This window comes from Xenopus laevis, chromosome 2S, assembly GCF_017654675.1.
Source record: "Xenopus laevis strain J_2021 chromosome 2S, Xenopus_laevis_v10.1, whole genome shotgun sequence".
In the NCBI taxonomy this organism is placed as follows: Eukaryota; Metazoa; Chordata; class Amphibia; order Anura; family Pipidae; genus Xenopus; species Xenopus laevis.
Genome location: NC_054374.1, coordinates 151,903,908 through 151,916,788, shown reverse-complemented (window position 1 = coordinate 151,916,788; position 12,881 = coordinate 151,903,908). Strand labels below are relative to the sequence as shown.

Genomic DNA, 12,881 nt, shown 5'->3' with positions numbered 1-12,881 from the left:
TTCGACCATCGAATAGGCCAAATTCGACTTCTACTTCAGTTTGAAGTGAAAATGCTTCGACTATTCGACCATTCGATAATCGAAGTACTGTCTCTTTAAAAAAACTTTGACTTCGACACTTCACTACCTTAAACCTGCCGAATTGCTATGTTAGCCAATGGGGACCTCCTAGAACCTATAGCCAACATTTTTAACAAGTTTTTAGAAGTCTAAGTAAAATCGTTCGATCGTACGATTAAATTGTTCGAATCGTTCGATCGTACGATCTTAAAAATCCTACGAATTTGACTTCGAATATTGAATGAGCCTATTTGATGGTCGAATTTCAAAGTTTTTTGCACTTCGAAATTCGAACCTTGATAAATCTGCCCCCTAGTCTGTGGGGAGAGAAGCTGCATTTAATGAATATAAACACTATAATAAATGTTGTAAATTAGCAATCTGGAAGGCAAAGAAAGGAAATGAAGGCTGCATTGTGGCAGAGGCTAAGACTAACCCCAAAAAGTTTTTTAAGTATATTAATAGTAAAAATATGCTGGTTGATGGTGTTGCTACTCTCAAATTATGTAAGTAAGGTGCTAGACAGCGGGAAAGCAGTAGATGTGATTTATTTGGATTTTGCCAAAGCATTAGATACTGTTCCCCACAAATGACTGCTTTCTAAACTAAGGTCTGTTGGACTTAATGAAGTCTCTTGCACATGGATAGGAAACTGGCTACAGGATCGGGTACAGAGGGTGCTTGTTAATGGGACTTTCTCTACTTGGAGTAAGGTTCTTATTGGAGTTCCTCAATGCTCGGTATTGGGTCCATTTTTATTTTACTTGTTCATTAATGAATTTGGGTGGGTATTGTAAGAATGTATCAGTGTTTGCAGATGACACAAAAGTATGCAGCCCAACTAATTCCATCCAGGATGGAATTAATTTCAACAGGATCTTGACAAACTGGTGAGATTAAATGTTGATAAATATAAAGTCATGCACCTGGAATATAAAAATATCCAAGACACTTATACACTTAATGGGACTGCACTAGGCAAATCCATAATGGAAAAGGACCTTGGAGTCCTTGTAGATGATGAACTTGGCTGTAGCAAGCAATGCCAGTCAGCAGCATCAAGGGCAAATAAGGTCTTGAGCTGTATTAAAAGGGGCAGAGAGTCACTGGAGGAGGGGGTCATTCTTCCACTGTATAGAGCACTGGTAAGGCCCCATCTAGAATATGCCGTACAGTTTTGGTCTCCATCACTCAAACAGGACATTATTGTATTAGAGAGAGTACAGAGAAGGGCAACTAAGCTGGTAAGAGGTATGGAAAATCTTAGCTATGAGGAAAGACTGGCCAAATTGGGGATGTTCACACTGGATAAGAGGCGATTAAGGGGTGATATTATAACTATGTATAAATATATGAGTATCATATAATAATCTCTCTAATGCTTTATTTACCAGTAGGTCTTTCCAGCTGACACAAGATCACCCATTCCGATTAGAAGAAAAGAGGTTCTGCCTAAATATTCGTACAGGGTTTTTTTTTACAGTGAGAGCTGTGAAGGTGTGGAATTCTCTATAGACAATTTGGTGAATCATCTTACCACTTGTGGTGAATGCGTCAATCCTTTATTAATGGATGTACCGACCATCCAAAATATCAGCATAAAGATGAGAAAAAGGAGAGCACTCCGATGCAGATTAACTGCTTGTGATATTCATTTATTGCAAACTGTGGAATTCTCTCCCTGTATCAGTGATACAGGCAGATACATTGTTTATCCAGGGACTAATCCGATTGCCATCTTGGAGTCAGAAAGGAATTTTTTCTCCCCCTCTGAGGCAAATTGGAAAGGCTTCAAATGGGTTTTTTTTTTTGCCTTCATCTGGATCAACTGGCAGAGGTTGAACTTGATGGACATGTGTCTTTTTCAACCTAGCTTACTATGTAAAAGAAAAAAAGAACTATAAAATTAAAGCCTGCAAATACAAAGGTTAAACTCCCCGATAATGGATTGTAATCCCATTCTCATAAATACTACTGGGGTTATTTATTAAAGTCAGATTTTTTTCTGGTTGGAATTTTAAAGGGGAAAATACAATTTTTTAGTTGGAAAAAAACAATTTTTTTTCGTGATTTATTAAACCCCAAGGGGCAAATTTACTAACTTCCGAAAGTTCGCCAGCGACGGCTTCGCTCACATCACAACACTTCCACCAGGTGTAGATTTTCCAGGACAATGCTAATTCACAAAAATCCATTGTTGCGTCCAGGGCGCTGAACGTTGGCGAAGTTTTGCTAGCGTTACTGCGGCAAGCGAAGTTGCGCTAGCGTTGTCTCATTTGCTTACAGCGGGAAGTTGAAGTTGAATGTACGTATATGTTGCAGCAAATACATTACATTACACAAGCACAGGGAAGTTTTAGAGTTGTTATATTGCCCTACACATGAGCCCAGTGTATAGTTTATGTGCCATATGTTAGGAAATGTAGGGGGTAAGCCGGGTACCTCAGAAAATGTTTTCGATCTTTTGCAGCCTATCACCCTGATAAATGAAAAGTCGCTAGCGTTTTTTGGGATTTCAACTATTTTTTGAATAAAGTCCTATCTACTCTATTGCACTTTGCCTGGTCTGAGGTGGCAAAGGCAAGTCTGGCGCAAGAGGTAACGTTCAGTAAAATCCGCTTAGTAGTTACGTCCATTCGCCAGAGCGCCAATTTGGCAGGCGTTAGGGAGCGAAGTACCGCTAGAATCTATCTCCTTCGCTAGCGAAGTTACACCGGTGACCGTTAGTAAATCGGTGAAGTACTGAACTGACGTCATGCTGGCGAATTTTCGCTAGCGTTAGTCACTTCGCCCTTTAGTTAATTTGCCCGCTAGGCTGCTAAAAGTCAGAATAAAATAGTACTCCATCTCAACCCTGCCGAGGTCATGTAGAAGTCAATGGCATTTCATGATCTGTGCTGGGTTTTGTACAATAATCCAAAGAATTCGTTGTTGTGGTCGATAATATGAAAAGATCGAAGTTTTCAGGCCTAAATTCGGAAAAAAATCATACGATACGTATTTTTTCACAATTTTATCGTGTCTCTCCTGCAGCAGATTTTTTCATTTATTGATAAATAAGGTAAAAATGTGCACCGGAGTTTGATCCAAGTGGTTTTAATAAAATAATGAGAAATTTTCTAATTTTAGTAAATAACCCGTTGTGTGTTTGTTTCAACAGCAATAATGTCATTTATACAATTGAGCTCTATGTTTCAGTGGAGGCTGCTATACAAGGTCTTGTTGGCCATGGGGCTCCTTGATGTTTAGTGGATATGGAAATTATTTGAAATATAATGCATTTGTGTAGCCTGCAGTGGATTCTCTCAAATTCTGTGCAAGTGATATCAGTAAACAACAAGACAAATTACCTTGGGAGGGGAATCTGATCCTGGGTACTCCCTTTGGTCTAGCGTTTTCCATCGCTGCATTAGTTCATTTACAATTGGGGTATTAAAGTCGACCAGCTGGAATCCAGTGACATTGGCCCCCCCATGCATAAACCGGTCAAGTGAAATATCCTTGAATCCCTTAAAAGGAAGAACATATATGGTTGTAGGCACATCATTTAGAGCAATGTTTATTAAATCTCCATATACAGCATATAAAGATTTTTGCACATTTACAGATTTCTTTAATGAATTAGCCATGTTTCCTCTAGAATTCTAACAGCAATTTCCCATCCACTTTAATATGAACATATAATTGTCTGTCACACTGAATGTTCCAATTCCAAAAATAAATGCATTTTATGAGTTTGGTGAATCTGTTTAACTAGATTTAACTCATCTAAGCTTTATTACGGTATCTCTTCCATTCTTAGGGGCAGATTTATCAAGGGTCGAATTTAGCAAGCCCTGTAAGGCCCGAAATGTTGCCTTTGTCTACTTGAATCGGAGCCAGTAAATATAAATGCATTCACTTTTTCAGTGTGCCGCAGTGCTGTGGACTTTGTATGTGAATTCCCTAACCTGTGGCAGGTAGGGTATTTTACTGCTGAGCACCAGAATTCCAAAAGGATATATACAGAGGTAGAGCACTTCAATATTGTATGGGCTAGACATATTGTCAGTTTCCCAGCTGCCCCAAGTCATGTGACTTGTGCTCTGATAAACTTCAGTCACTCTTTACTGCTGTATTGCAAGTTGGAGTGATATCACCCACTCCCCCGCCAGCAGCCTAACAACAGAACAATGGGAAGGTAACCAGATAGCAGCTCCCTAACACAAGATAACAGCTGCCTGGTAGATCTAAGAACAACACTCAATAGTAAAATCCAAGTCCCAATGAGACACATTCAGTTACATTGAGTAGGAGAAACAACAGCCTGCCAGAAAGCAGTTCCATCCTATAGTGCTGGATCTTTCTGAAAGCACATGACCAGGCAAAATGACCCGAGATGGCTGCATACACACCAATATTATAAATTAAAAATATATACACTTGCTGGTTTAGGAATGAAATTTTATATTGTAGAGTGAATTATTTGCAGTGTAAACAGGGTAATTTAGAAATATAAACTACACCATAAAGATCATGACAGAATCCCTTTAACAAATTGATAATTGAGTAGGGATCTGCGATTTTTTTCACCTTATACAGATTTGAGGAAAAATATTTTCATGAGTGGCCAAACATTTTTGTGAATCTGCGCTAGATTGTCATCCCGCATTTTGTTTTGGTGAGAATTGATTTGTGCAAAAAAAAAAAATGCATACAAATCAAGGGGGCAGCTCTTATGTCTTAAAATACAATTTTCTTTTTTGGATTACCCAATGGCACATACTACTAAAAAAGTATATTATTATTATTATGAAAATGGTTTATTTACATGAAGCAGGGTTTCACATATGAGCTGTTTTATGTTGAGCATTTTTATACAGACCTACACTGTTTGGGTGTATAGTTTTCCTTTAAATAGTCCCAAAGTATTTTGTCAAGTAAGTATCAATATTATCAATAAACTGCCTTTGGCACTGCAATTATCAGATACTTTTTGCTAAAGGAAAGCGGGGTATGGTCAGAGGTTGTTCAAGAGGTACAGGTGTCAAAGAAAGATGTACCTCTTGTTCTCGCTCTTGCTCTCCACCCACCATGCTAATCTTCCACTTGCTAACCCAGACCCACTCGCTCCCTCAGACACAGGCCACTCCTGCTTGACCATTTAGGAACTCAAATTAATACAGAATCAACTAAGGCCAGAGCTAAGTGTATCATTCAGTACATTTTTTAATTACATCTCCTTCCCCCAGTTGCACCCTAGTAAGCTGCATTTCCTACCTACCCCTATTTCTGGCTCTGGAAATGGTTATTGCTTTAGAGTACGTAATTCTTAAAGGAGAACTAAACCTTAAAAAATGACTGTGGCTAAAAATGCCATATTTTATATACTGAACTTATTGCACCAGCCTAAAGTTTCAGCTTTTCAATAGCAGCAATGATCCAGGACTTCAAACTTGTCACAGGGGGTCACCATCTTGGAAAGTGTCTGTGACACTCACATGCTCAGTGGGCTCTGATTGGCTGTTGAGAAGCTAAGCTTAGGGGTCGTCACTAATTATCCAGCAGAAAATGAGCTTCCCCTGTAATATAAGCTGATGCTACAGAGCTGATTATTAAATTCTGATGTTGTACTGGTTTCTGTGCTGCCATGTAGTAATTATCTGTATTAATTACTAATCAGCCTTATATTGTGACATTTCTATTCTATGTGTACTGTATATTGTGAGTGGATCCCTAAGCTCAGTAAGTGACAGCAGCACAGAGCATGTGCAGTGAATCAGCAGAAAAGAAGACGGGGAGCTGCTAAAGGGCTGTGGTTGCCTTGGGCTGGTACAAAAGCACAAAACTTAATGTACAACATTTCTAGCTACTTATTTAGTTAGGCTTCAGTTGTCCTTCAACTTCCTTTAGTCATAGCATTTGTCTCAGTGAAATAAAGTAAACAAGATCTCAAACAAGATTAAATTAAAAGTGAACTAAAAATGAAGCTTAGATTAGCTTTCCCTCACTAGATTTAACTTCACACTTGTTTAGAAGCTCAAGCATATCTGGAATCATAAGCACCCACTTCTCCAGAATTTTAGGTCTCCCATTTATTAGCGAAGCATAATCACAGACTCAAGGAGCATAATTTATACAGACTAAAGCTGCCTGGTTAACTAAGCTACTCCTTGACTGAAGGTCAAAAGAAATACGGAAAAATTTTAACGCAGGGATCCGACGAGGCAACAAATATTAATTACCAAGTGAAGCAGACTTTGGATAAGAATGGAGGAATGTGAGCAGCGCGCTCCTTCAAAGGGACAGTTAGTCGTAATTAACATAAAATAATGTGCAGTCTTTTATCTTGTCGTGCTCAGTTCTGCAGCAAAGCAATTCATCTTGCTTCAATAAATCATAGATGGAAAAGGGAGGCAATAACAGGAACCATATATCTACATTTTTTAATTGTGGGGTATTCATAGAACTAAATATAAGTTTAAAGGGGAAAGATGTGCCTTTTAAAATGAAAAAAAAAAACCAATGGCTTATTTAGTGGTGGTTTTATCTTCAATTTATTTGATTGTCCCAATGTAGCCAAAATCAGCCTTGAAGGATTCTTCACGGGCTCACAGCAAAGAACAGAAACAGAAAGATACTGCTTTTCATATCAACCACATTTACAAATACATTTAGCCATAGAAATTGTATAATAAATGTACAGTATTATTTTAGGCCATATTTTAATTTTGGGTTTACATCTCCTTTAATGCAACACATCATGAACCTAATTAGTGTACTGATAAAGGTGGACACCCTTATTCTTATGGGGTTGTGTTAAAGGAACATGAAGATCACACTTACCAGGTTTGCAATGATATAGTGGTAGCCTTTCACATGTTTTCCAACACTGACAATCTAGTGAAAACAAAAAATAAGGTACAATTTTACTACTCAGATGCATAGCAACATATATGGAGACATTTCCCCCTCCCCCAAAAAGGCATTAAAAAGATATAAGTGTTACATATAATAGTAACCAGGTTCCCAAACTGTATGGCTGGTGTAGCTTTGATAAATGCACGTTTGTTGTGTTTTGCAACTATTGTAAAACAATGAACCAAACGGCAACTGCTCAACTGCCCAACAACTCTTTTCTGCACAAATGGGAAGCTTAGGAGCAGATTTATCAAGGGTCGAATTTCGAAGTACAAAAAAACTTCGAAATTCGACCATCGAATTTAAAAACTTCAAATTCGAATATCCACTTCGAAGTTTTTTCAACAAATTTGGCAATCCTGCGGTCGAATATAAATCGTTAGATCGAACGATTAAATTGTTCGAATCGAACGACCAAAAAAACTTAGAAAAGTGCTCTGGAAGGTCCCCATAGGCTAACATTGCACTTCGGTAGCTTCAATTTGGCGAAGTATGAAGTCGAAGTTTTTTTTAAAGAGACAGTACTTCGATTATCGAATGGTCAAATAGTCAAACCATTTTTACTTCGAATCGTTTCGAATCGAAGTAGAATGGTCGAATATAGCCTATTCGATGGTCGAAGTACCCAAAAATTTACTTCGAAATTCGAACTTTTTGAAATTCGAACCATTCACTCGAGCTTAGTAAATCTGCCCCTTAAACTCAAAAACACTCTAGAGTCAGTTTAATAAAAGTACAAAAAGAGCAATACCCTGGTCCCCTACAATGAGCGAGGCCCTTCAGTGGGAAACCATGCATTAGGGTGCAACGCACAGATTGGGTCAAATCCAGTTCCATGAGTAAAATGTATTTCATGGTTTATCTTATGAGAACTCAGTAGAGGTCTGTAGCGAAATCTAGAATTCAACTTGGAGAAGAGTTTTTTTATTCACCAAATTGGGAAATATAAATATATACTGTATACACACACACATTTTTACTTTCTGTAAAAGGACGCACTCATATATGCATCATTGATCCTTTAATACTGATATTATGTGCTAATTTTTTTAATATTTTCTAGTTCCAGAAACATCAATACTATTATCATTGAGATGCTTTACACTGAATTTTAGGGAACATGCTGTCCTTACTTTTTTCTGCTTTTTTTTTCCCTTACTTAATTTCTCACTATGTCATTTCTGGCCAATTATGGGTCATACCTTGTTCGCAGTGGGCGCTACACGACAAGTGATTTGGGTAATAATAAAGGACTATGACAATAAAATGCAGTTGCCACTGTTTGAGGTTAGGCTCACAAGCCTATGATTAAGTATTGTGAGAACACGATCCACACTTGTACTTTAATAAAGACCTGTTTTTTCTATGACTGCCTGGAGGATTGCTCTTTGAGTGCCTACCCTGCAAACAATATGGTGATGTCCATTCCCTTATGCTGAAGGCTTGGGGCAGAGCACCTGAGCCTCCTCATTCAAGTGGTGAGTCTCTCAAAAAAGAAATGTTTTGATGAAGATATTATACTGTATAAGGATGTCCAACCTTAAGCTGAGGCCAAATACAGAGCTGGAAAGTTGGCCTCAACCCAACTGAACACCTGTTGGATGAACTGAATGCTAATGCAAGTCAGGTCTGATTACCCAACATTAGAGCCCAACGTTTTACATAGTAAGTAATAGAAAACAAAAACATAAGTAATACAACAACAATACAATGTGTGAAAACACATTTCAAGTGTTTAACAGAAGGGTCAGACTGCAGAGTCTTTCCTCAGTTCCAGGCCTTCTCACCTTTCTCTAAATCGACACCAGATTAGAAAAGTCGATGATAGACATCCCGGCTAAATATATTCATTTAAAAGGCTATAAGTACAGGAGGCAGTGGGGGTCATAAAAACTGAAGATGTATTTTCTTGCTCTGTATTTGTTAAATTCATATTTTAGAAATGGAGTTGAAAAAGTCAGCTTATTTGCATTTCATTTAGGAATCTAAATTAAAATCTGTTGTAGCACAAGGTTTCCCCCATAATGTCCCACTTTTGCATATTGTGCCACTTGATTAATGCATGTGAAAGTCATGCTGTGTTGTGACTGCTTCAAAGTTAAGAAAATATGTCAGTGCAGAATAAAGCGAGCCGCGAACGATCAATCAACGAAATGGAACCGTTAAAGCTGCTATACAGATTTACAGATAACAAAAATGGCTAAGGATGAAGCAGGGTTTTATATGGTTAATGTAAACATCATAATTAGATCATTTCACACATCAAAGGGTAGGAATGCAGAAAACAGTTAAAAAAAGAAATTAATTGGATAATAATGAGAGATGTTCTGCTCTCTTACTGACATCGAGACAAGTGGCAACCATTCAGGGAAACGGGATTAATTACCCTAGAAACCAGGCAGCAGTTAGGATGTCAGAATAGAAGATGAATAGCAGAGAGCCTGAATAAGAATACCATTCAAGCTTCATAATCAATCTGTTTTCGGTTGCTGAAGTCAGTGACCCTGCAGTCATTACTTTTTATTACTTACTTTTGGAGATCCCAATTTTTGCAGACACAGAAGTGACATCAGACAATGTGACATCACTAGCCTGCACAGAACCTTTCAGAAGCCAACGATTATGCCCTGCAAATCGCCACAAATCATCAGAAATTTGGGGGAATTCTTAAGATTGACAGGAGACCAGGGTATGGAGCCTAAACTCAGGTAACTCATGAAAACATTTTTTTTTTTGGGGGGGGGGGGGTTTGACAACCAGGGAGCAGACAGCCAGGGAACATTTTCTGTCGCATACCACAACAAGGCAGATAGAGGAGGCCAATTATTCAAAAACTATAAGAATAGACCTAAAGACCAACTGAAAAGATCAGTCTGTAACATACTATAGGGGTTATTTATTAATTCACATCTTTTAGAGCTCATTCACACTTGTGTCTTCTGCATATCTTCACACAGAGGCTCTCCTGCCATGCTCAGTCGGCAGCTCCCCGCAGGTAACCAGGGAAGGCATAAAAAGGCTCCTGGTAATATTAAGGGCTGAAATTCTGATTATGAAACCAGAAAATTGGTTCTTTATGTGCAGAGTGCACAACTGTGCTCTGCACTAGCAAAATGGCATCCCCACTCAACCTGATTTGAAGTTGGAAAGATAAAGATCACTGGGAAGGCTGCCTGTAAGAAAAATAACTTTTAAGTTTCATAATGTAGTTGGGCAATGAGGGAATTCACCACCAGGTGGCGCTAACCCCTAAGGTTGTCTTGTAAGGGAATTCCACTGCAGGAGCTTATATAAGTAAGTGCATGGGGCTGTGCACTTCCTTTTTGGCCTAGGAACAGCTAGCAGGATCAAGACCATTTTTTGTGGCCAGACCAATTTTGGGAGACTGACTCCTTTAGGGCTAGTTAGTGATAGAAGGTGGTGTGAGGTCACTATAATAGGCTAGTGAGACAAACTTTTGTCCTGATGATGATTGGGGTAGAGCTCCTGAGGTGATTGTATGCCAGGTATGGAAATTAAGTGTTTAGGTATCGGTTAGAGAAAAACCTACATGTGGTGTTTATACAAATAGCCTGCAGATGTCACTGTGCTCAAGACATACTGTGCATACTTCCTGTCAGCTTAAAAGTGAAAGTTACTGTTGTGTAATGGCTGCATGAATCTGCTAATAAAGCACTGTTATACTCTACTCATCCTCGGCTACCCAAAACATAACAAATGGTGACAAGGATGGCTCTTCTACCTCTGCAGCAGCCTGCACCTTTACTTCCAAACCCTGGTGAGCCTACCATACCTTTTACTGTTTGGATCCGTATGTTTGAAAATTACATTATTCCTGGTGACCAAGGGGAGATTTCTGCTGCTAGAAAGCGTCTTTTACTTATTCACTGCCTGGGAGCAGAGGGACAGCGTATATTCTATACATTACCATTACCTGATGATACTTATGAAACTGCTCTTACTGCTATAAAGAACTTTTTCATGCCAAGAGTAAATGTGGTGGCTGAAAGATATAAATTTTCGCCAACGTGGACAATGTAATGGCGAATCCACAGAACAATTTGTAGCAGCTTTGAGAGAGCTGGTTGTTTCCTGTGAGTTTGGGAATCTAACAGATGAAATTCTAAGAGACCAACTAGTGGAAAAAACAAACTCACCTCACATTAGAGAGAGACTGCTCCTAGAGCAGGATTTAACCCTTGCAAAGGCTATTACAGTTGCTAGCCAAATTGAAACAGCAGTGGCAGAGGCTAAAACTCTCAGTCAGGGAACTGCTGGGAATGTACAGATTGTGAATTCAACACTGTGGCCTAATAATGCACACCCACAGGCAAAATACAGTGCTAAGGAAAGGGATTCAACTACACTGCAAAACCGTGCAGCAAATACAAATAGAAAATACTGCTTTCGCTGTGGTTCAACACAATACACTGAAAATCATGTTACATGTCCTGCAAAAGCTAAATGGTGCCGCAAATGCACAAAGGAAGGACATTTTGCTAAGATCTGCCGTAGTTCTGCTAAAGATGTTCATGAATTCACTACTACAAATGTCACAGTATTAAGTGTGGATAAAGCTGGTACATTTATTCCAGACAAGTTTATATGCACTGTCAGTGTCAGTACTGCTTCTGCTGACAAGGGACACTCCATTAACCTGATGCTTGATACAGGTTCAGCTGTTTCTATACTACCAAAGGATATTTTCTTGAAATACTTTGCAAAAGATCCACTTGTTGCACCTGCCCTGAAACTGGTCAGTTACTTAAAGGATCCATGGCTGCACGGCCCGCACCTGCTACAGTAATAACATTTCTGTCTACAGTCTTCAGCAGAGAAGGTAATCCAAAGGAGTTAATATCAGACAACGGATCACAGTTTGTCTCATATGAGTTTGAATTCTTTCTGAGAGAGAGGAATATTGTGCATAGGAAATCTTCAGTGTATTACCCACAAGTTAATGGAGAAATCGAGCAATTCAACAGAAGTCTGAAAGAAGCACTACAGACAGCAAATCTTACTGGGAGATCTTGGAAAATATTTACAACAGAGTTCTTACATAACTACAGAGCAGCAACAACTCAATCATGCAACAACTCAATCATCTCCTGCTGAATTATTACATGGCAGAAAGATGCGCACTAAGTTACACGTTGCAGACATCAAACTTCCACAAAATACTGTGCCTGCAAAATCAACCACTGCTGACATTGTCAAACGTCAACAAGCCAAATGCAAGACTTATACTGATAGAAAACGTGGTGCAAGAGAAGTACACTTTCAGCCTGGATCTTTAGTCAGAATTAAGAAACCAGGAATACTGAAACAAGAACAATCTAAATTTACTACACCACTTGAAGTGAGACGCCAGCGAGGACCATACACATATGAACTGTCTGATGGACGCATATGGAATGCAAGTCATCTTGCTCCTGTTAGATATGACTTTGGAGAAGCTCCATTTGATGAAGGACATTTTCTTACTCCTGATGTCAACTGCAATAGGCCTGAAGAAAGTGAACCTATAAGGCGTACTGAGAGAATCAGAAAACTACCTGCATGGACCCAGGACTATGTGATGTGAATAATGTATATTATTGCTTTAAGATACATTGTTGTTGTTTATTACATTGGCCCAAATGCTTTCCTACTATAGGGCGAATATGGGGTGTTTATACAAACGGCCTGTAAATGTCACTGTGCTCAAGACATACTGTGCATACTTCCTGTCAGCTTAAAAGTGAAAGCTTACTGTTGTGTAATGGGTACATGAATCTGCTAATAAAGCACTGTTATACTCTACTCATCCTCGGCTACCCAAAACACAACACTACAGACAGTGCTTGGGGCCTGTATGTTAGAATCATGGGTGGGATTGAGAGAGAGAGAGACCCCTGTACAGCTAATGCCACAATCCCTAC

The 12,881-nt window shown here is 38.9% G+C and overlaps 1 protein-coding gene across 8 annotated transcripts in view; it reads right to left on the bottom strand.

Moving 5' to 3' along the window:
* Positions 1-12,881, bottom strand: part of LOC108709985 (glutamate receptor 4) — a 187,413-nt gene that overhangs the window by 64,555 nt on the left and 109,977 nt on the right. For all 8 annotated transcript variants that reach the window (XM_041584557.1, XM_041584558.1, XM_041584562.1 and 5 more), the window contains exons 5-6: positions 6,886-6,939; positions 3,411-3,569 (exon numbers count right to left, since the gene is read on the bottom strand). In XM_041584557.1, coding sequence (XP_041440491.1) covers positions 3,411-3,569; positions 6,886-6,939 — 213 coding nt within the window. The remainder of the gene's footprint in view (positions 1-3,410; positions 3,570-6,885; positions 6,940-12,881) is intronic.